This window comes from Fonsecaea pedrosoi, assembly GCF_000835455.1.
Source record: "Fonsecaea pedrosoi CBS 271.37 unplaced genomic scaffold supercont1.6, whole genome shotgun sequence".
NCBI classification, from domain to species: Eukaryota; Fungi; Ascomycota; class Eurotiomycetes; order Chaetothyriales; family Herpotrichiellaceae; genus Fonsecaea; species Fonsecaea pedrosoi.
In genome coordinates this window covers 2942553-2965230 of record NW_013550610.1, presented here as the reverse complement: position 1 = coordinate 2965230, position 22678 = coordinate 2942553, and the positions used below count along the sequence as shown (strand labels likewise).

The 22678-nt window shown below is 52.9% G+C and overlaps 8 protein-coding genes across 8 annotated transcripts; 4 read left to right on the top strand and 4 right to left on the bottom strand.

Moving 5' to 3' along the window:
- Window positions 1-19: 19 nt before the first annotated feature.
- Window positions 20-341, top strand: Z517_09907 (uncharacterized protein; the record flags this gene model as incomplete). Its single annotated transcript, XM_013425815.1, has 2 exons — window positions 20-199; window positions 264-341. The coding sequence occupies 2 exons, from the start codon at window positions 20-22 to the stop codon at window positions 339-341; spliced, it is 258 nt and encodes an 85-aa protein (XP_013281269.1).
- A 3698-nt stretch (window positions 342-4039) lies between these two features.
- On the top strand, window positions 4040-4941 carry Z517_09906 (uncharacterized protein; the record flags this gene model as incomplete). Its single annotated transcript, XM_013425814.1, has 3 exons — window positions 4040-4135; window positions 4191-4376; window positions 4510-4941. The coding sequence occupies 3 exons, from the start codon at window positions 4040-4042 to the stop codon at window positions 4939-4941; spliced, it is 714 nt and encodes a 237-aa protein (XP_013281268.1).
- Window positions 4942-5910: 969 nt separating this feature from the next.
- Window positions 5911-7680, top strand: Z517_09905 (uncharacterized protein; the record flags this gene model as incomplete). Its single annotated transcript, XM_013425813.1, has 1 exon — window positions 5911-7680. One exon carries the CDS (start codon window positions 5911-5913, stop codon window positions 7678-7680), a length of 1770 nt encoding a protein of 589 aa, XP_013281267.1.
- A 1752-nt stretch (window positions 7681-9432) lies between these two features.
- On the bottom strand, window positions 9433-10451 carry Z517_09904 (uncharacterized protein; the record flags this gene model as incomplete). The annotated part of the gene is made up of 2 exons (XM_013425812.1): window positions 9433-10051; window positions 10117-10451. 2 exons carry the CDS (start codon window positions 10449-10451, stop codon window positions 9433-9435), a joined length of 954 nt encoding a protein of 317 aa, XP_013281266.1.
- A 1690-nt stretch (window positions 10452-12141) lies between these two features.
- Z517_09903 (uncharacterized protein) lies at window positions 12142-13455 on the bottom strand (the record flags this gene model as incomplete). Its single annotated transcript, XM_013425811.1, has 3 exons — window positions 12142-12396; window positions 12467-13100; window positions 13256-13455. The coding sequence occupies 3 exons, from the start codon at window positions 13453-13455 to the stop codon at window positions 12142-12144; spliced, it is 1089 nt and encodes a 362-aa protein (XP_013281265.1).
- A 335-nt stretch (window positions 13456-13790) lies between these two features.
- On the bottom strand, window positions 13791-16733 carry Z517_09902 (uncharacterized protein; the record flags this gene model as incomplete). The annotated part of the gene is made up of 1 exon (XM_013425810.1): window positions 13791-16733. One exon carries the CDS (start codon window positions 16731-16733, stop codon window positions 13791-13793), a length of 2943 nt encoding a protein of 980 aa, XP_013281264.1.
- Window positions 16734-17243: 510 nt separating this feature from the next.
- Window positions 17244-20630, bottom strand: Z517_09901 (uncharacterized protein; the record flags this gene model as incomplete). Its single annotated transcript, XM_013425809.1, has 4 exons — window positions 17244-19963; window positions 20014-20111; window positions 20217-20490; window positions 20543-20630. The coding sequence occupies 4 exons, from the start codon at window positions 20628-20630 to the stop codon at window positions 17244-17246; spliced, it is 3180 nt and encodes a 1059-aa protein (XP_013281263.1).
- A 965-nt stretch (window positions 20631-21595) lies between these two features.
- Window positions 21596-22528, top strand: Z517_09900 (uncharacterized protein; the record flags this gene model as incomplete). The annotated part of the gene is made up of 1 exon (XM_013425808.1): window positions 21596-22528. The coding sequence occupies one exon, from the start codon at window positions 21596-21598 to the stop codon at window positions 22526-22528; it is 933 nt and encodes a 310-aa protein (XP_013281262.1).
- Between the last annotated feature and the right edge of the window lie 150 nt (window positions 22529-22678).

The following is a 22678-nucleotide window of genomic DNA, read 5'->3' as shown; positions in this document are numbered from 1 at the left end:
CTCGCACCATATTTTCGACATGTCCAAAACATTCACCGCCGCCGATGTGGCCAAGCACACGGCCACGGCCAAAGATGGCATGTACGTTATCATCGACGGGGCAGTGTACGATGTGACAAACTTTGTGGACGAGCACCCCGGAGGAGCAAAGATCTTGAAACGAGTGTGCGGGAAGGACGCTTCAAAACAATTCTGGAAGGTGAGCGGCGGGATGCGCTTCCCGTGAGACAATTGATTAGCAGTCGAAGCTGACGCAGCCATAGTACCACAACGAGTCGGTCCTCAAGAAGTATGGCCCCAAGTTGAAGATCGGTGCGGTCGGCGACAAGGCGAAGCTGTGATGGAGGGAGCGCTGGTGGATTTAATAATTGATGTCAAAGATCAAGATTCTTTGTGGAGGGCTGCAAGTCGTCGAGATATGAGCGACTGATTTATCCGAACATTTGCACGTCTGTCCCTCCATGGGCTGTACAGGGTGACAAGAGCAACGGCTTCTGTGGTTTGAGGAGTGACAGGATCAGAATGGTCCTCGTGGCTCGCTCGGCGAGTTCGAACCTTGGGGTTTCGAGGTGCGCATGTTCGTCTTATAGATGGTTCATCTTGCATCTACATAGGTAGAAAATCGCATAGAAATCGTGCTGCACCTGGATCTAGTGTTGCTGGGAATACTGAAGGTGCCGGATGAAATGCTGCTTGTGACCGATGACTCGGCGCACAACCCAGCCACAGCTCTGTGGTTGTTCATTCCGAGGGATCTTGTGCACGATTTCGACTTGTTGTGCAGTTGCCAACCAGCCAGCTTTTGAGGACGAAGTCTTGTATCGTATTTGCTCGGCTCGTCGACCTGCCCGAGAACCCCCTTGGACATAAACGGTAGTAGTTGCCGCTTATTACTACGAGACATGAAGCACGAGGCTGCCCAATCGCGGCGGGATGCGGGTAAAGCGAACGAGCAAGGATGCATGCCCCTGCCTAGTACTGGGTACTGGGCAGAAGTACTTCGTACGATAAGAGAAGGGCCAGGCGACAGACATTATTTATTTCCTAGAAGAGAATACGGTGCTATCCAACCGTCGACTGCGAGGCGTTCTGTGGAGAGTATTTTCTACACAATTCTTTGCATTTCGCGCCCCGTCGCATTGCATTGCATTGCAGTGTCGTTTTCCTCGCTTTCCAATGGGCGTTGACAACTTCACTTCCTCTCTGGGGGACGTGGCTGCAAGCCATCGTCTGTCCAACTTTCGATAAACGAGAGTGCATACGAGGTACCTCGAGTAATGTCGCTGTCCTGGCTCTGTCCAATTGAGGGGATGTTGTCGTTGTGGTGGTGGTGACGGCGGTGGCGGGCAGCGCGCACTTTGCTTCCCTTCTGAATGAATGCACATGTTTGAAACAACCGAGTAAATGTGCTAGCCAAGCCTTAGTCTCAGACCATTTTCCAAAGGCGGAAACACATGGTTTCCGCTTGTGGGCTCGAGGCCTGGGCGGCACGACGGCTGTGTTGCTTCTACGAGGTATGCGAGTCTGCATTCGGGTTTGCCCAGAGCCCAGAACCCAGAGCTGAGAGCCTAGAGCCTAGAGGCCCGGTGCCCGGTGCCGCCCTGCCACCAAAACGCTACTAGCATCTGCTGCAGTGCTGGCACATCACACGTCCGTCGGTCCAGTTTCACCATTGTTGCTCGCCGAAGCGGGCCAGTGCTACTCGCCCGTGCATCTTGGGAGCGGGGCCCTTAGGCAATACCGAGTACTCCCAAGGGAAGATGGGGCTGCTGACTGCAGCGAACATCTGTGCGAAATACGAGCACAAGCACAGATACTTTGCGGGGAGGGGGTTGGGGCCTTACCTCCCAAAATCTCCTGCGAGGCTGACTTTTCTGTCTCTCCCTCCCCATATTGAATCCCGGATATCAAGGTTTCACGTGAAGCTTACAAGGTGTGGGAGATGGTCTATCAAGAAGGGTCTGGGGCAACGAGTGCACGGTAGCGTTCCAGACAGCATGCGATGCTGCGATGAGGTAATAGCGTCGTTCTGGTCCCCTATACATCGTCCCGTATGTACACTTAGTCGCCGTTTACATTGGGGGCTGAACATGAAATCCAGCGGGCAAGATATCCTGGGTCCCGGGTCCGGGTCCTGGGTAACTGGGTAACTGGGTAATTATGCGGCTTAATTCAAATTCCAGAAGATAACTCTTTGGACATGGGCTGCAGCCCCTAAGCATGCATGTTTGTGCGGGTCCCTAGTGTGTGCGTGTGTGGTTGAGGTCTACTTTAGCCATTCATTCATCGGGTGCGGAAGACAACAACAAACCTTGATATACCTACCTCGCTACATACCTTGCGTAAGTAAGTAGTGTCTCGTACTTTTTTTGTGTCCCGCACTACATAATCCCGGGAACCATTTCCCTTGCCCCGAAAGCCTCGTGAAATACGAGTTACCTGGGTAAGGTGGTGGGTGCCACCTGTTGAGATCTCGTTTGTCGGTTGCTGTACACCCCCCTCCCTCCAAAGTCTCCGTTGTCCTTGCATGCATGCATGGGTGTGTATGTGTGTGTGTAGCAGGCGGGTAGCAGGTCCACGGCGATTTCCAGCGTCACAGAGCCCCAAAAAAAACAACCCGGAGGTTAGACAACGACCCCATCTCGATGACTTCGAACTCGTCCATAACGATGATGCCCAGAGAATGATTCAGCAATATTTCTCGCACTTGCGCGGGCGGTTGGGGGGGGGCGGTGGCACTTTCCCCCTTGGGGCTCTTGGGGCTCCTCCCCTCGCTCCCTTATTACGAGTGGACGAGAAAAGGTATTTCTTTCTCAATGACGTCGTGGCTTTCCTATCGCGGATAATCTGCTGTGGAACTTTACTGGAAGTGGTGATCAGTCAGCCTCTTGGCCATCCCAATACGCCCGCTCCTCTCGGAGGTAGGTATGGTAGGCAGGCTGGTAGGTAGGCCAAGTCGACTTGAAAACTTGGCTTCTCCGGATGCGTTTGGATGTGAGGCGTGAAGCTACAGAGGTCATGTATGTACATAGATGGGGTTGGATGACACCCTAGTACGCCCACTAGGTACGAGGTACTCACTCATAGAACCAACTGCCTACGAAGTACTATACTTACCTAAGCCAACTCGCGTACGAAGTTTGCGTCTTTTTCTGGTAATTGCCTCGAGAAAGCCGAAATTCAACCACTAGCTAGGGCTAGCTCGGGGACTACTGGGCGGGCCTTTGATTGGGGACTTTGAGCTGGTGCCAGTCGCGCCGGGGTTGGGATGGGATGTTCTGGAAAAAAGCTGACTACCTACTTCCTTACACGAAGCGGGCCACCAAGGCTCAAGGGGACTTGAGGGGGTTTCCGCACGGGTTACGAGGGTCGTCAATGATGCAGAAGAATCCACAGCGAGCGAGGGGTTTTTTTGTTTTCTCGTCCCGCGTATCGTCGTGCGTGCTCCTTTTTGCCCTGCAGAACATTTTTCTACCTACCAAACTAAACTACGAGTAAAGTACCAACATGCCGCTATAACCTGCAATGTAATACCACCATACCGCATGCGGAAGAGCAAAGCTCCTTTGTCATTGGCCACTCGCTAGTGCAAGACGGGGCCAAGCCTCCACTAGGACTTTCCTAAAAGGGAATCCCTCGACAGCAAGGCCCCCCTCCTCCTCCCCTTGGCACCACTCCCCTCCGTGGCCCTTGTTCAGCGCACTCTACTGCTATGCTTGTGCCCTTCCCTGCAGGCTGCAGGGATACCTGGTACAACGAGAGGCTATCGGGCAAGGTTTGCGAGGTTTGTGATGGCATTATCGAAACAAAGAAGAGACCCTCTCGAGATCCGCAATCGCAAATCTTATGTAAAGCCAGGTCTGTTCTCGACTGGGGACTGGGGACCTGATATCAAGCTTGGGGTTTTTCGATTCTCAATAAGTTTTTTTTCTTTCAGTTCTTCAAACCATCTTCACTTGCTCGGGTCCAAGGCCATCAATCCTAGATCCATTCTCACTCCACAGTCAAGCTTCTTACAACTATATACCCGGGACAAGTCATGGACACCTCACACATTGACAGCCTCCCCAACATCTCGAAACTCACTCCCTCGGAACTGTTCCTCGTAGACGCCAGCGAGTTTGGCGATCTCGACGTAAGTCTGGGACAGTCTCAGAAGGCAAGATGCCAGTATTGACAGCCAGTGTCAGCTCCTGGACGAGTTCCACCAGTTCGGCAGTCTGGACGTCTCAGACATTCTCTCCAGCGACGCCGATGGCTCTGTCGCCCTGAATAGATTGACTATGATTGGTGATGTCGACGCCTCAGCTACGGAGCAATCCAATACGTCTACATCCACGGATTCGGAGCCACCAGCAGAATCCAGGACGAAGATGGTAAGTCAAGTGGTGTCGCCGAATTGCCTCCCAAATAGACCAACCAGCCTTGGTGTCTTTGAGGGGGTCTGACAGAAGATTGCACGATGTTTGGAATAGTCGAAGTACAATTCTAACAGAAGACGGCATGCAGCGGCGTCGAGCTCAAAACCGAGCGTCTCAGCGTGCTTTCCGCGAACGCAAAGAGAAGCACCTCAGGAATCTCAAGGCCACTTTGGAGCAGCTCGGCCAGAAGCATCGACGGCTGCTGGATTCGTACTCTCAGCAAGCTGAAACCGTGACGAAGTTGAAGAGCCAGATCGCACACCTCCGCACTCAGATCGCAGCCTTCTCGACGTTCTCGGAACAAGACATGATGGCATCGATTTCCCGAGTCCCGAGACCCCCGTCTGCCGAGTTTCAGCAATTCGACGCTTTTCCCTTGTCGCCACCACTGTCTGTCTATGCCGACCACCAGAGCCTCTTCTGCCAGAGTCGAACCATGGACGGCAGCGGTGCCGAGTCGTTGCCAACCCCGGACTCACTTGAGCTCCCCGAGTTTGAAGACCTGCTGCATCTCCCCTGAGATTGACATCTGGGTTTCCTGTTTCGCTGTCCTTGCACACTAGGCGTTAGTTGTCCCGGTCCTAGCATCAACTTCTTTCCCTGTCGGTTTTTGGCGTCACGATGGTCAATGGGTGGCAGTAGTTGATATTTGTGAATGGTCTGTTTGGGACCTCGTCTTTCGCAGTGATGAACGTCCACTTTGCATAGTCTAGTCTTCGGATGGTGCGTCGTCAAATACATTTCCATCACAACCATCCAACCTCTCTCAAAGCCTTTTCCTTTGAGAAACCTGTCCTCGGCCCCCTCAGAAGACGAGGCCAAGACGTGTCCCCACGCTTCTCGAGGAGAAGTGAATCCTAAATACAAGTTCCTCGCAGTCGACCAGGTGACTAAGCCGGTCGCCGTGCTCGACGTCTCCACAAAATATGCATATCAGCCTGGTGGCTTTTCGTTTTCGCAAACGCATATTCGTGATTGGACCGACACCACCGCTGTCCCCTTTCCCCTTGAGGCTGCGGTGAGAGATTACAAGGGCCATGGCAAGCAAAAGACATTAGCCATCCAGGGCAAGTAACGCAATGCAATGCCCAGCCACAGCCCCAACCCCAGGCAAGGCGGTCGACAGGAATTCTTGAAGGATGGGAAATTGCCACACGGACGAAAAAAGACTCACCCCCCAGGAACGACCCCAGGAGGCGTGGCTCACAACCCACGCCCCTAAAAGGGCCATTTCCCGGAAACTGAAAGCTTCGGTCGGCCAGAAGATGTCGCCGCTTCAAACAATCCCCTCTGTACAGCGTCCCGTTGTTTCCGCCAAGTCGCCTCGTACGAAGGAGCTCAACAGCAGCATTGTGCATTCTGACTGCAGATCAATCAGTGGTGGCTTTTGCTTTTCCTTTGTATCTTTTCCTTTTGCCATGACGAGGATGTGTGACTGTTTGTTCGACTTGTTTTCGCTTCATATCTTTGCTGCCGTCCATGTCATGTCATGTCTTCTGATCCGGGTCCGGGTCCGGGATTTCAGGGCGATTTCTCCTTCGTAAACGTCGATGCGTCGAGCTTGAGCACTCTCCCACACCGCCAGAGGGTGACGCGCCATGTCCACGGCTATCGTCGCTGGAAAAAGGGACAAGATGCCCGTCGGCTTCTCGAATCGTCCCGGTTCCATGAAGCCGTCGATCCTCTGTTGAAACCTCTGAAGGTGGTCCCCAGCCGCGCCAGCCGTAAGGAGAGAGTCCCTCCTAGACCAGCCCAAGCATCTCCTTCCTCGGCAAGATCATCTATCCGCAGCCTCCCGCCCCTGCTCGACGTCGTCCTGCTGAACAGCAACGGCAACAGCAACTTCGGCCCTTCGTCCGCCTTCCAGGAGGAGCTTACGGCCCTGACCAGCTCGCTTCTCGACTTTGAGAGGAGCTGTGTCATTCCGGCTGTCAGAGAAGTCGAGCTGCGCATGGCAGCGAAAGAGCATGTTCCCAACCAAAGTCCTTTCACCGAGACGTGGATCGCCGAAAGCAAAGCCTATCTGTACGACAGCGTTGCGAACCACAGCTATCTGTCTCGAATCGCGGCCACGAGGTACATGGTCACGGCCAACACCGAGCACCTCGATGAAGCACACAGACTGCGGGATCGGGGAGTTGCCTCTCTCAAAGAATACATGACCACGACTCCTCACATCAGTATTCCTCGGCTCTACCGTGCGCTTCTGATGCTGCTTTTCGCCGATAGCTCTTTGGGGGACAGACAGGCCTTTTATCAGCACGTTACCGTGCTCAAGGACATCCTGGCCACGCACCAGAATGAAGTCTTTGCAGATCCCTCGTTCAATCTCCGCCACTACATCGGTATATTATACCTCGAGGTTCAGTCTGCCGTCCTGAACTTCTCAACAGCGTCTCTTGACCTCAGTCCTGACGGGTGGGTCGAAAAACAGCTGTTGCCTCTGTGGAAGAATGTATCGCCGTACTTGTCGACATCGAGGTCAGATGCAGATCGAAACTTGGATTCCTATCTGCAAGGTGACATCCGTGCTTTGTTCCTTGACGCCCAAGAAATGATGGATATGATTGCGAAGATTCGTAACCAGAACTCTCCTAGTTGTCAGGCGTGGGTTTACGCCGTCTCGAAAACGATAATGACGGTTGGGAGGCTGATGAACTTTTACGCACACCTCGATGATGCTGGGACACTTTGCCAGGAGATGCGCGCGCTGATGGATTCTGCCACGCTGCAGAAACTTGAAGTTGCCGCTGCCACACTCTGCGCGATATACTGGCTTCGCGAGCTGTGCGGGATCGAGAATCTCCGGATGGCGGAACATACGAGGCTGTTTGCGTGGAACCCCGTCATGTTGAACCGGCTCCGACAGATCCTGACGGTTTACGACGCCGCTGCCTATATGAACATGTCCGCGGAGCCGCCACCGATTGGCCCCAACCCGCGACGACGACTCTGGCTGTGGATTGTTTGGACTGGCGCCATGGCGGAACAGTCAATATCCTCGTCGAGCACGAGCATGACTGCTTCTTCTTCTTCTTCCTCTTACACGGTCGATAACGACGAGAATGACGGCTGGTTTACCGGAAGATTTCACGACCTGGTGAGGGAAACAGGGATTGGCGGGGGCTCCGGCTCGCAGTTGCGGTCGCGGTGCCAAGCCATTCTGGACCGTTTCCTTCAGTTGCATTTCTATGGTATTGATAACATTATGCGGACAAGATCTGGATCTGGGAATGGGTGGATGGCTGAATGGGCATAGCGGGGAGGTCGCCATCAGTCCTACACGAGACGAATCATCTGGCCGGCCCGTTCTCAAGGCCGAAGAGGTCGCGGGACGGGTTGTAGAGCAGGTCCTCGGCGGGCGAAGTGGAAGTGTCTTTGTGCCGAGGAAGATGTGGGTTGGCACTTTGATGAGGGCTCTACCAGACTGGATGCTGGCTCCCAACAGGAATGGGATGCAGAAAGCCACAGCAACAGAGTAAAGGTGGTTGGGTTGGGTTGGACGGGGAGATATTTCCCTGGGAGGTCGCATATTGGCAAGGGAGCATTTTCTACGGGAGGACATAAAGCTCAAATTTTGACAAGGCAAGGAGGGGCTGACACGTACATACATATGAAGTCTTCATCTGTGTGAAGATCCATGGTCGATCTCAATTGCCCGGGGGGACAAACTATGGCGCTCCACTACACAACTATAATCGAATGACAACCAAGCTCACAACTCATCAAAACAACAGGCTACTTCCTCCTCCCTAGCTTCGGTTCCACGCCGAGACTCCCCAGTCCACATAACACATGGTCTAGCAATCGAAGATGCGAAATACCCATTGCATCCGTAAGTGTCTGCAGAAAGGCTCGGGTTCGGGTCGCCTCGGCATATGGTCGTGAGGACTCAATATACAAGACATGCACCAGCCACTCAGGGGCATACTGCGTTACCTGTCTCATCACCAAGTCACATTGATAGACGTGATGACTGCCGGCAGGGCGTGACGTGTGGCTTGTGACAGAAACCCGGCCATCTGGCATGATGTGATCGATTTGTTGTGGCGTCGTTCCGACCCTGGCACCTGGTTGGTGCCTGGTGGGTGTCACCTGTGTAAGTTCGAACGCCAGGGCGGTTTTCTGGAAGCATTGGGGTGTAGGACGGGATGAACCAGAGTGCGGTCAGTAGCAGGATCCTCAAACTTCTCGCCAAGGGTGGTTTGCAAAGTGGCAGCAGTGGTTGGCACGGGCCAGAAGGAGAGCGCAAACTGCATGCTCGGCAACAGGATTACAAGCCAAGTCTGTTGTCGCTGTGTCAATTTTTATGGTCCCAGAGAACAGAAAACAGCCTGCTGCTGTTGTCACAAACCTTTGAACGTGACCTTGGCTTCCTGCCCGTCGGGTGCGACAATGCGGCCCGCGGTGGTCTCCTGGGGTTTTCGACAATATTTCGATCAATCGTCATGACATCCTCAACAGTGGCGCTCTTGTCTTCGTCCTTGCTTCCTGACCTAGATTTGGGGAGGATGTTATCCTCAGGATAGTGACTCAATTTTTTTTTTTTTTTTTTTTTTTTTTTTTACTAGAGGCAGATCGCCTAATTGCCGAAAGTTACAAAAGAAATGGTAGACCAGCCAGGAAAGATTCGACTGTAATGCTTTTCGCTGTTCAGTCACTGGACTAAGCGGCACCAGCAGGAACTGTCGCCTTTGAATTTATATGCCCTTGTGAATCCCTAGGGCGTAAATAGCTTGACTTTCAGGTCCGCGCGCGCCTGGAGTCTGATTGTGTGCTACGACACTTTGTACCAGTTCTGGCCTCGCGCAATGTATTTTTTTCTGGCTCCAAAATCCTGCGCAGATTCTGTACCGGCGTGACCAGTAGTAATCCAAGGCAGGATGGGCTCATTTGCTCTACCGCCTATAACGACAGGATGGAAAGGCGAATCAAACCGAAGAGGCTCGATTTGTCTGGGCGTTTTACAATGCGCATGAGAATATATGAATGGAGGTTGCTATGAGGCACATCACAACTTCGACTTATTTCTCCCCGAAGCTCCAGGGCTGGTGTCGATCTGAGGCCACCATGGATAGACATTGGGTGCATCTTGAAGGACGTCCGCTGTGAAATGGGGTGGCCGCTTCTCGAGAAAGCTCCGGACACCCTCATTGAAGTCTTTGCTGGTAGCCAATTCATGAGTAATCTTGGAATCCAACAAGTGCGCGCCCTCTGGACTATCGGGGCCCCTATACATCATTTCTCTCATCAATTTGGTGGAGACCAGTGACGTATTTTTGGCAACCTCGTCAGCCAGTTCTAGAGCTCTCGGAAGGACCTGCTCCGGTGTCGAGACCAGTTCAGACATGAGTGCGCCGAAATAAGGACTGTCCGCAGGGTAGACCAAGCCCGTGGTGGTCAAGTAAAGCGCCTTGGAGAATCCGATCAGTCGCGGGAGGTAATAAGACGAGCAAGCTTCCAGGACGAGGCCCCGCCGAGCGAAGACAAACCCGATTTTGGCCTTGGAGTACGCAATCCGAACGCATGCGGGCAAGCACATGGTTATGCCGACCCCTACTGCAGCGCCATGGATAGCTGCGATGGTAGGCTTCGAGCAGCGGTGAATAGCTAGTGATATCCGCCCCCCTCTGGAAGTTGGAATGTATACATGAGCACGCATTTCGAGTTGCAGGAGTGATGCTTCATGGCTTACCCGTCTCTGTAGTCCGCGTCACGAGTCTTCTCTTCCTCTGTGCCGCCCGAAAGGCCCCCTTCTAGGTCGACTCCCGCACAGAAGCTCTTTCCTGCCCCAGCCAGAACGACTACTTTGACCCGTTCGTCGCGGTCCAAGAGCCCAAAGACTCTTTCCAACTCAATCGCCATAGTCGGCGTGTATGCATTGAGCCTTTTTGGCCGGTTCAAGGTGACAACAATGACTGGCGTCGCAGTCGATGATGATTCGGGATAATGCGACACCAGAACCTGAGTGAGGGGCAATTGTGCATACGATTCCGGAATGTCAATTTGAGAGAGTCTGCTTGAAGCCATGATTAAACGTCGAACCCAAGATCAAGGCTCCGAGATCGATCTGGAGGTGGCAGCGCTCTTTTGTTGGCCGGCCCTGGAGAGATGGCACTGTGCAAATCCTGATCTAAAGGTCAAGCAATTGCGACTTTCAGGAGCCGGTTTACTATCTATAATTGTGCCGGGCCAAGCTCATCAAGAAACAGGAACCAGGGTGGTTTTGCCGAGGCTTCTCGCTGGTTAAATGACGCGGAATGCCTCTATCCATAACGAACGATCCAAGAATAGGGGTATGCATGAGAACGAATCCCAGAGATAATAATTGAACTTTCTCGCTTTTTCTGTTTAGATAATTTGCAGGGAAAGCTCAGAAGTCCACTCTGCTGGCCATCTTGCTGTCTCCTGGTTTTGGAAGAGTCAAGGCCGGGTTACACAGCACGTACAATGAAAACACTGCCCGGCTCCAAAGGCACCTCGGGTAATCGTCTGTTTACATAGGGAGTGCTGCTGCGCCATTGGTGGCCTCGGCATGAAATCCCCCTGCCGGAAAGGCGGGGGTCGATCCCCACTCATACATAACCGTATGGAGGGTCTCAGCAGATGGCCCAGAGAGTCGTAGTACTTACCATTCATTCTAGTAGAGTTGGAGACCACTGATTCCGAGATGTGCACGCTAGAGCCTTCTGATCAAGCGGGAAAAACAGCGCGGACATGGCTGTTACGACAAACTTTGCTAGACAAATTTCGATGGGATTTAGGGGTCTATCGAATATAATAAATCTGCCGTGTACACTATGTACGGTGTCGTGCTCTGCCAAAGGAGACTTACGTAGCCCGAGGCTGTCCACAAGAAGCCACGATGCATAACATGATGCGCCACGAGAGCATCCTGGACAAATTGTCTCATACAGTGGACCCTCATGTCATTCGAATGGAGGAATTGATTGACAGTGTTAGCCAGTGATTCACCAGGTTTACCAAACTCGTTCGCGCCCTGTGCCGCCTAACCCTCAGGTCTATCTCGATCGATTGTCGCAGCAGAGGTGTTACAACAGTGGAAGAGAGTAGATAAGGAAGCGATTTAACTAAATAGTTATTAATAGGAGAGTAAAGTAGTAAGGGATAAGTTAGTAAAATAACTCTAGACATTAACCATCTAGAGATTATATATATATATTATAAAGGTTTTTCAAAGTGATTTCGTACTAAGTCTTTTCTATCAAAACGGACGAATGGTTAGTTGACCGACCGACTGAGCGACAGGTAGGTAGGCAGCCTCGTTGACTACAAACGTATACACATACACACAAACTCAATGGAGCTGACGTCTTTGTATTCATTTGTATTTGTATCTGTGTTTAGTCCCAATCGAGAAATCGGGACCTGGCGCCAAGCGAGAAAAGGACCTTCTGTTGTTTTTCTTGCCTGCCTGCCTGTCTACCTGCATTTGTCGACTCTAGGGATATGAGGTGTGCCTCGCACTATAATATAGTACCGTCGATCCGCGGTACTCCCTCGCGCGAGTGAGTGAGTGAGAGGTATGTAGAGATACACACGGAATCGATCTCACAGATTTCATTTCGATGTCGAGTCGATTCAACTCGGTTTCAAGTTGGACTTGTCATGTTCGTGTCATGTCGTGTCATGTCACACTGAGTAATCGGGTATCGGTAATAGAGGAATCGCGAGCCGCAAAAGAACCGGGTAGAGAGAGTTACTTCGCAACCCCGTTCTGGCCCGTTTCTCCTTTTCGCCCGTCTGCCACAGTATCATTGTTGTCGATAGCCTCGACTCTCAGACTGTCTCCAACCGCGGATGCCTGAGCCGCGGAATGTTGTTGTTCCTTCGTCACCTGGGCCTGCCGGTTCTGCACGATGCGGAGCAGATTGCGCAGCAGTACGACGATGGTGACTTTGCCGATGGCGGGGACGTAGATGGACGCCCTTTCCTTGATTTCGGGAGGGAAGTTCTGTGGGGACATCAGTTTCATTGCCGATTGCAAGAAGACCGTGTGGTGGAGGGGGGAGGGAAAGACTCACCTTTTCGCTCGAAAAATTGATACACACGGCACCCTCTTTCAACAGGTGGCACGGGAATTTGTAGGCTTCGCCCGGGACGCCCGTGATGACGACGTCGCACAGCGGAGCGCAATTCTCAATCGTCCACCCTTCTTTCTCCACCACCTCGTGTTTCCGCTTGCGGATCCCCTCGCCCCGCGTAAACTGCTGCACGCCTGTGACGTCGACCGAGTAGACGCAGGCGCCGTCGTTGGCGAGCAGGGCGGCGAGCGGCCTCCCCACGACCTCGCTGCGGTTGACGACGCAGATGGTCCGGCCAAACAGCCTGTTGCCGTAGGGCAGGATGGTGTTGTAAATGTGCAGGTACTCGAGAATCTTGATCACCGCCAGCGGCGTGCACGGCAGGATGCTCTTGACCATCTGTGCCTCGTCTAGGAACCGGATGTTCTGGTACATGTTGAAGATGTACTGGTGGCTCAGACCCTCGACGTCCTTGGCCAGGGACACGATGTTCTGGATGTACTGGTCTTGGCCCCGGTTGTTGAAGATCGGGTAGTAGATGATGATGCCGTCGTAGGCCGGGTTGGCGTTGGCCGCGAGCACGACCTCTTCCACCGAGTCCTTTGCCGCTTCTTGGAGCGTGTACGCGAAGCCACTTTTGCCAGTTACGATCACGTCAGGACGTATTTCAGAGTGCAAGACAGTGGGAAAGGGGTCCAGATTTTCGCTTGTCGAGTCCTTCTCGCTCTTCCACCATGTGGCCCAGATGGAGCCGTCATAGTGGACAACGACGACGGAAGAAACACTTACTTTTCACGACACGTCTTCTCGGTCCAATCTGCATACACTCTCGCTGCTGGATCATTGTTTGCCAGAATCCCCAACAGATGTGGCTTGTGATCGAGTTCCTTTAGACCAGCCTGGATTTCCGCCAAAAGTCCATTCGCGATAGTCCCGGCGAGGATGACCTTGCAGCTCGGATGGGGCACTGGTCCTGAGCCTTGCGACATGTTCGGACAGAAGATAGCCTTTGAGAATGAAGTGAGACGGACTTACATGGTGATTGTTCTCGGCTCGGGCGGAAAAGGAAAAAGATCAGGACAGAATAAAAAATTTATTCTGATGGTCGAGAAGATTTGCGGCACGGCGCGGCGCATGTGGGGCTTGGCAGGGACGAGGCTGGCATCATCAGGCTGAACTTCAGCCTCGTCGATGGGCTGGGATTGATTTCAGCGAAGAGTAGTGGAAGATCTCAATTAGCTGGTGATCTCTGTGGAGAAAACATTTCCACAGTTGGTAAATACATATGTGCATGTCTCGTCTCATCGCAGCACTTCGCACTCTGTCATATCTTACTCTGAGCCTTGCCTTCTCCCCTGGGAACCTTCCTCTCCACGCCCAGACTCTCCAGATCCTGCTTCTTATAATAATGGGGCGCCACTTCAATGAGCCACTCTGGCTTCAAAGGCATGCAGCTGCGCATGTACTCCTTACTTGTCAAAACCAGTTCGTGGTAGATGACCCATTTCGGCCGACTCTCGTTAAGGACGCTCGAGGGATGGATGTAGACAACTTGCCCGTTCTTGACCGTGCGGTAACTCTGTCCATCTCGCTGAAGTCGAGCCGAGTGGGGGAAGAAGCCCGCCGTGATGGCTTTCTGCACCGGTTCAATGTTTGAAGCGCCGCCGCAAGTCTTACTTGCGTCCACCTCGACCCGGTCGCACAGCCTTGCCAGCTGGTCTCGAACATCGCGCGCTCGAGTCAAGCTACGCTGCTGGAGAAAGTTTTCCTTCGCCCACACAAAACTGTAGTCGGAGTCGACCCATTCATTGAAGATGTTCAGTAGTGAAAGGTGATCACCGCCGTCCTTGTTGGTGAATCTGGCCCTGGCACTGTCGGCGTGGATTTTCTTGTCCTTGGGACGGAAGAAGAGTGCCGATGCTTCTCCAAGCATTGCGATGATCGAAAGAACCTCCTCCACGCATCCGTATTTGTCTGCCGCTAGGATTGCACGCGCCAGCATGGGGTCTGTCGGGAACTCGGCCATTTGACGACCAATCTTTGTCAACTCCCCAGCGTTGTTCAGGGCACCCAGCGCATATAGCTGCTCTACGGCACGGACGATGGTGTCGGTCGAGGGCGGATCCATGAAATCAAAGTCGAGAAGATCATTGATCCCAAGACTTTTCAACAGGAGGATGACTCCAGAAAGGTTTGTTCTCTGTATTTCTGGTGTTGTATTTTCCTCGAGTTCATTCTTATATGCTTGAGCAGTGTAAAGTCGAAAGCATTTGCCAGGACCGACTCGACCGGCACGGCCGGCGCGTTGACCCGCTGAAGCCCGACTGCAGGGGACAACGACCAAGGATTCCATACCTGTACGTGGATTGTACTGATTCTCTTTGACGAAGCCTGGGTCGATGACGTAGACAATGCCATCGATAGTCAGTGACGTTTCCGCGATGTTGGTGGCCAACACCACTTTGCGTGCCCCGGCTGGCGTAGGCTCAAAAATCTTGGCCTGTAAGTCTGTTGGCAAATTCGCGTAGATGGGACAGATGATCATCTCCTTGATCTTGCTTCCTAGCTTCCGAGCTGTTTCTTGGAGACTGGCTTCCATTGCTTCGATCTCCTCCTGCCCGGTCAGGAAAACAAGTATATCTCCTGTTCCCTGCGTGATGTGGATCTGGAAGACCGTGGTAATCGCTGCAGCCAGATAGTTGGCTTCTGGTTGGGCCGTATAATGTATGTCCACCGCATATCTCCTGCCGGGAATGTTGAATATGGGCGCATCGTCAAAGTATTTCTGAAACTTCCTGGCGTCCATGGTGGCGGAGGAAATCAGGAGTTTCAGATCGGGTCTCGCTCGCGCAATGTCTTTCAGCAGCCCACATGCAATGTCGGTACTCACTGTCCGTTCGTGCGCCTCGTCAATCATAAGCGCCGAATACTGAGACAGTTCGGGGTCTGTCAGAAGTTCTCTCAGCAGCATACCGTCCGTCATGTACTTCAGGACGGTTTTGTCGCTGGTGTTGTCCTCGAACCGAATAGCATAGCCGACTTCGTTTCCCAGTCGCTTTCCCATCTCCTCTGCTACTCTTGCGGCGACCGACATGGCAGCCACCCTCCGGGGTTGCGTGCACCCAATCTTCATGCCGCCTTTCGTAAAGCCAGCTTCATGGAGATACTGCGGGAGCTGCGTTGTCTTCCCGCTTCCTGTTTCACCCACGATAATCAGGACCTGATGATCTTTGACCGCCTGGATGATCTGGTCCCGGAATTGATAGATGGGCAGACTCTTTCTCGTTTCCTCGATGCTCTTGGCCTTTGCCTCTGCAGCGCTGAGCCTCTGCTGCATCTCCCTCTGCTCCCTGGTCATACCTTTGTCTCCTTGCAGGGTGTCCGACATGATAAACTGCATTTGTTGGCTCTCATCGAAGACATAGGTGTACTCACCCTCGTCGACATATTCGGCTTTCTTAATCTGGGCTTCGGCCCTCTTGGTCTGCTCCTTCTCCCATTCCTCGTGCTCGGTCACATACCGTTCTCTCCCGGCCTCGTCTCGATCAACATAACGCTGGTATAGAGCCTGCTCTTTTTTCCGCCTGTCAATCTTGCCTTTTTCGGTGATGTAGTCCTCGGGAAGAGCGTAGCCGTCGAGGTGATCGTCGATGGCCAGCCTCTCCTCAGCGAGGCGCAGAATTTCCTTGTTGCGTGCGAATTCTTCCTTTTCTCGTCTGGACAGATCTGGGTTGTCTCTGAGTTCCGCTTGCTCCTCGGCGACTTGCTTGCGCAGCAGCGCTAGTCTCTCCGCCTCTCTCTTCTTCAGGTAGTCCTGTCTGGAGCGGATTCTCAGATCTGGCATCGCCGCCTCTCTCGCCGATGCGTCGTTGGCCAACGCGCGTCGCTGAGCCGTCGCACTGTCCTTGGCGGCGGACCTGTCTTCCACAATTTTCTTTGCCCGCTCTTCGTCCCGCTTCGCCAGCCGCTTCGCAAACTCGTCTCGTTCCTTCGCATCCTTTTCTCTTTCTCTCTGGGCCTTTTCTTCGTCCGTCTGAGGAGGAGGTGTCTCGTTCTGTGTTCGGTGCGACGCCGAGCCGTCAGAGAGTTTCAGCCGTTTAGCAGAGGATTCCGCGAAATCGCCTTCGGCGGCGTCTTGTTCCTCCTCCCCCACGGCCTCCTCGTCGCCCCACCGCTCGTCAAAGTCGTCATCGTCGCGACGTCTGCGGTGTGCAGTGTTTCTTTTGTGAGACTTGATACGGGGTTCGCTGGACCGCGGTTCAGACATGTCGAAGATGGTATGATTCTCTGGTGGGAGTGGAATTCACCTGGTGACGAAATCCGCGCCTGATCGAGGCGATCTCTTGGTCCTTTGCAGTCGACACACTTCTTGAACGAAGGACAGTACTGTTATCGGGTCATGGTCATCAGAGCATCTGCGTAGATTGTTGGAGTTGGCAAAGAGGCCGTTTTTCTGCCTGCGACTCTTCGACAGGGTAAAAACATTTCTCCGCAAAATGTGACTTATGTAATCCACCCCCACGAGGCTGTCACGCACGCCACACAAGGCTGCAACCCTGAACTTGTTGCCTGTGCAGGGCGTTGACTTGTTTCGGCAGCACAATGGGAGATGGAAGCCCTCGAAGTGAGATTACTTACACGTTTGTACTATTGATCCAGTAGTCTAGTCATCGCGTCCCCCCTTCATGTATTGACCGATCATTTCCCGCCCTTCTAGTTCCGATCAGTAGTTGATTCTATATACTCATTCCCTCCCTGCTACGCCACAGAGTCATGTCTATACATCGTCATCATTAGCATCGTCAACTTCTCTCAGCCACGCAGCTCTAGCATCAACAGCTTCCTTCCTCACATCACGCTTCGTGTCATCCAAGATATTCGTCAGCCCATGCAGGACTTCGCGCTTGAGTGGAATCAAAGGATTGCCTCGGGATGCGCTTGCTGAGATATATTTCGGCATCAGAGCAAGACAGCGGACCGCCAAACGTCGGGTCTTTGGCAGATTTGTTGGAGGTACGGGTGCAAGTCCTTTCTCTGGGAAGGCTGATTTCACAGGACCGGCTGCTTTGGATTTCGTCAGCGTCGCCACAGCGATAAGTCGCTTCACCAGAGCCGGTATGTGGCCGCTTTCTTCGAGCGCAGAGGGATTGTTTGATATGACAACCGCGAACGTTTCCAAAGTCGCAATCTTGACGGTCTGATCTGCAATGTCCAAGGACTGCAAAAGAAGGGGCAAAAGGGTCGGAAGCTCCGGCATCACAATCTCCGAAGGCACAGACGCCATTATGCCACTCATTGCCACGAGGAAATTCTCTTTTTCAAAGGCTGACTGTGACGTCTTGAATTTGTCGGAAATCATTGGCGTCAACGTCTGGAAGACGCGCTGAGGAGCAAGCAACCTGATCTGCGCTCCATTCTGCTTGCACAAAATGTCATCAGCCGCCAGAATGGTGGCGAAACCTCGGGCTGCCAGCTGAGAGACTTGGTATGGATACTGCTTCGAATCAAGGAGTTCGACGAGGTTGGCCAGGTACTCGTTCGTCCGTGGGGAAACTCGGAGTATTAGAGCTTTGAAGAGCGCAAAGAGGAGGCGAATGTCAAAGTCGGGCGTTTTGGTTTCATCCATAGGTTCGTCCTTGAGCGCCGACAGTTTCTGGGAGACTAATTGGTCAATATAACCCAGATCGGCGGTTGCCATATGCTTGTTGACGTAGAGAGAAACTTGAGAAAGACAACTCTGGGTGACTGCCGCACTGTGAGTGGTTGAAGCGAAAGACACCAAGTTCTGGATACTCTGCGGAATCTGGTCTTTTGTGAGCAGCGAGGAGTTCGAGCCTCTGGGAACAGCTGCCAAAAGCCACGTCGACAGGATGGTCCGTGTAGGCTGATTGACCAAGTGGACGAGGCTGTGAGATCCTTCGCTGGCTGATGATTGAGTGAAGAAGGAATAGAAGTTTTCTGCAGTTTGCTGAACTGCCGCTTCCGCAGAGTGTCGGACGATCAAATTCATGATCCGTCCAAGTAGATCCAGCACGTTCTCATGCGTGAGCGGACCGTGATTGACGCCTGATATCCTTCGGGAGAGTCCCACGACCACCCGTTCGAAATACGCATCCAACGTTGCCTTCTGTTCCGAGACGCTGCGATTCAGAACGTACAGGACTGTACCCAAGATTTGGCAGGTGTAGGGATACGGTGGGCCCTGGCTGGAGCTGAAAAGGATGTCCAATTTGTTCAGAAGGCGTCTCATCAGTGTTCCCAGCAATTCCTTTTCGAGGCTGATCTCCGCCAACCCTTCAAGCACAGAGCTGGAATCAGCGGTACGGGCTCCCTCTTCAGTGTCAGGTAAGCGTGCCATGAAAGCTGGGAATGAGATATTGGAGATCAAACTAGGCTTGAATTGAGATATTTCGGCCAAGGCCGTCATGGCTTTCCTTTTCAGTTCGTCGCGACCGTAGGACTCCTCTTTGAGGACAATATCATCGAAATATTGGACGAAAAGACCGATCTCGTCATCTGCAAGCACCGAGTTCATTTTTGAGACCAGCAACAGCCCGTTTGCAGCTGTCAACCGGAAGGACACCTCTTCCTTGACCGTCCCCATCAAGGCTTGGCTATATAGGGTCACAAATTTGTCCTTGTATTCTCCGACAAGATTCTGTCGCCCTTCGGAATTTTTAGAGCTTGGAGATGTCCAAGACCCATAGACTTCAATGGCAGCTTCGAACAACTGGTTGGCAACCTCCAAGATCGCTCGCTGTTGCACCAAGCCCGCCGAAGACTGATAGATACCTAACAGTGCTGGTCCAACGGTTTCGACCACAACTTCAAAAGCTTGGACCGAGGCGGATGACACCGCTTTCAAAATGTCCCCAGAAGCTTTCGCCTGGCGTGTCGCCGGCTCTTGCAGATGTTCCAGGCATTCCTTCTTGATAGGCGACAGGTATTGATGTAGTGGCGACGTGGTGGGATTTTGAGTGGTCTTAACAGTGGCGGATAAGCAGGCAGCAATGCCTTTAAGGACGTGCAGCGCTTCTTCGGCCAGCTCCGGCTCCTGGGCTTGCAGTACCTCAAACTTGACGGCATCCCAGAGGGGTATTGAGAATTGGGCCAGAGTCTCGGGGTCATAATTAGTGGCACAGGCCGCCAGAGTCTGCAGGCAATCTTTCTTGACGGTAGGGGAAGTAGAGTCGAGGCGATCCAGCATGTTGGGAAAGGTGTAGGGCGCTAGAACTCCGGTGGAAGCCAGACATTCCCGTAGTCTGTCCTTCAGATCCTGAGCTGTGATGCCGTAGGGATCATTTGGGGGCGGCCGAAATGTGATGGGAAAATAAGCATATACCGAATCGAACATGGTTTGTGCATGATCTCTGATGTCCCATTCAACCATGAGAACCCTGAGCATGGAGAAGATCAACATCAGATTTCGAGGATCCTTTTCACCTGCCACCAAATCCGTGATGCCCACGAGGGACTCATCCTCCATGTCCCTTATGGCTGCAAATGGGTCAGCGCGCTGTCCAGTGCAAAGGGTCACCTAATCCTACCTTTGCGGTGGTGATCCAAGAGTTCGTTCAGGAGCTGGAGGATGCGGTACCTGCCAGCCTGGTTGCGTGTCTGCAAGTCCGTGAAATGTTCAAATATCCTAGCATGCCTGTCAGCCAAGCCCGGTCGCACAATCCCGCTGCCAGACAACCCTGGACCACTTTCCAGGTGAGTCCTGGATAGCTGGAACGTGGTCCGCACTCACGCTCTCACGACGGTTTGAGCCATCTCATTTGTAAATCTTTCGAGACCCTGTAGCTTGGACAGTCCATCAAGTGCCCCTCCATCTTCGATGCGATCACAGAAAAACTGGCAAAGCACCTGTATCTGTTGTCTGGAGAGGTACTTTGGAGGGAGCGCTGAAATGACAGCAACTAGGTAGGAGATGGCTCGGGCCCGGATTTTCTCGTCATTGTCGTTGATGTACTCGCCGAGTGACTGGACGACTTCAATCAAGGTGGTCTGGCGACTCTCGAGTTCTTGGGCTGTCAGTATCACCGTCCAGTCCCATCGAGGCATGTGCGGACTTACTTTGCGCCGCCGACCTTGCGATTTCTTCGGCTTCCTGCTTGTTATTCTCGATGGCAAGGACATAGTTGCGCGTGTCCGAGAGAGCCATGACACATATTGGAGTCTTCCCAAGCGTCCTTCAGAGCCAGACAGGAGAAGAACGAGACCCTGGATGAGCGCAGTGTTCGTCCCAGACTGCGCCGTAGACTGGATTTCCTTCGAGGTCGCTACGTCAAAAAGTTTCGGCTCGGATTAGTGGTTGATTCGTCTAAATTTCCTAATTGGGCAAAGCAAGAAAATGGCGCCACTAGGGCTGCTTTAGTATTTGCTAATGGATCAGTTTCTATTGGGCACGTACAATCAGCCTTGTTCTTGCACTTATTGAGATACACCAACCTCAAAGACTTAATGTCTCGTTGACCCTATAGGGCATGCCATTGTTGACCCTCGACATGGTAGCCACCTCGCATTGAACACTCGTCGACATTTCAACGGCCGATGTAAGGCGGTACATGGAGCAGCTTACGAGGTACCGTGGTCAAACTCTGGGGTTCCATCCGACTATAGACCGAGTCTGGCTGAGCTTGGAATGCTTAAGCCCTTACTTTGATGGCGTGAATGATACTATAAACCTTTCATCATTGGTCCACGGCCTGTCCTGCGCAAATCTAACGAACCAAGTGCCCTCGAAAATCTATGGCTGTGCTGAATCGGGATATGCCGATCTCGACTGATTGACTATCTCACGCTGCAAGGAGTCGGGATTTTCCGATCTGATAATCTCAAAGATACCTACAAACAGGCATACAGTAAGTTCCTATCGGAGTCAAAGAGTTTTTCGTCTGCTTTTGCCGTGAAGCTTGTTCACTGCCAACTGCTGCTTGGGTCCACGTTGGTAGGGGACTATTTATTTGGATGGTGGCTGGAGACACTGAAATAGACGATGCCCCTCCGCCTCTAAACACAGCTCGAGCCCGAGTACTAAAATTGGATTGACTACGCAGATTGAAACCACATCAAATACAATCAGGTCCAGCATAACCTCGTGGGAGAAACAGCGTTGGTAACAAAACCATGGAGCCATTCCGCCTCACCGCTACGGGCTACAACATCAACTACCTCCCTCAATACATTGCCGACCGGCATGGATTCTTTATCGAGCAAGGCCTTGATGTCACTACCACAATCCCCACGCCATGGGATGGTGTTCTCGACGCGCTTGCCGACGGCTCCGCTGATATGGCGCTTGGTGGAATCTGGGTCCCGTCCATGTACCGTGGTCGGGTACAAGACTACACCGTGTTCGCTCAGATTGCGAATCGCTGCCCTCTGGCATTGCTTAGACGCACGAGCTGTGGCACAAAGTTCGACCTGGCTGACGTAGTCGGGAAGACAATCCTGATGAAATCCATCGGCGGCGCCAGCGTCGGCCTGTTCTTTAAGATGCTGTTGCGCGAAAACGGGATCGACCCGGCAAGAGTGGACTTCATCCAAGACCTGGATGGCGTCATGCTCGGAAACCTGTTTCAGGGGGGCATGGGCGACTTCTTCGTCACCGACAACCTCTCTGCGAGGACGATGGCGGCGCAGAATCCCAACGTCTCGGTCGCCATGGAGATGGTCACGCAGGGCGAAGTCCCCTGGAGTGTCTACTACCGCGAAACGGCGACCGTGACGCCGCACCTGCGGGACATGCAGAGGAGATTCTGCCTCGGGCTGAACAAGGGCATCGAGTGGGTGCTGCAGCGCGACGCCAACCTCTTCCGCGACGAACTCGCCGAGCTCTTCCCCAAAGCTCCCATCGACGTTGCTGTCGAGGTGGTCAATTCCTTCCGTCGATCCGGCATGTGGACCACCACCACCATCCCGCGTAAGTCGTTTGATCGGTGGCAGCAAGGCCTGGCCGACGCGCGCTTCGTCCAGAAACCCCTGACGTACGAATCCATCGTGGACGACGGGCCTTCGAGGGAGGCGGATACCGCTGGCACACTTCAGCTCGTTAGTTAGTTAAGGGGTCGTGAGATCACCGATATATAGCCTGCTTGATTGGAAAATCTCTTCTCATAGAGGGTCATACAGCCAGGCTAATCTAGCGATCGGTAGAAGCGTTATATATTGTTATTGAACGCTCAATCCCACCAAGGTTATGTGTATCTT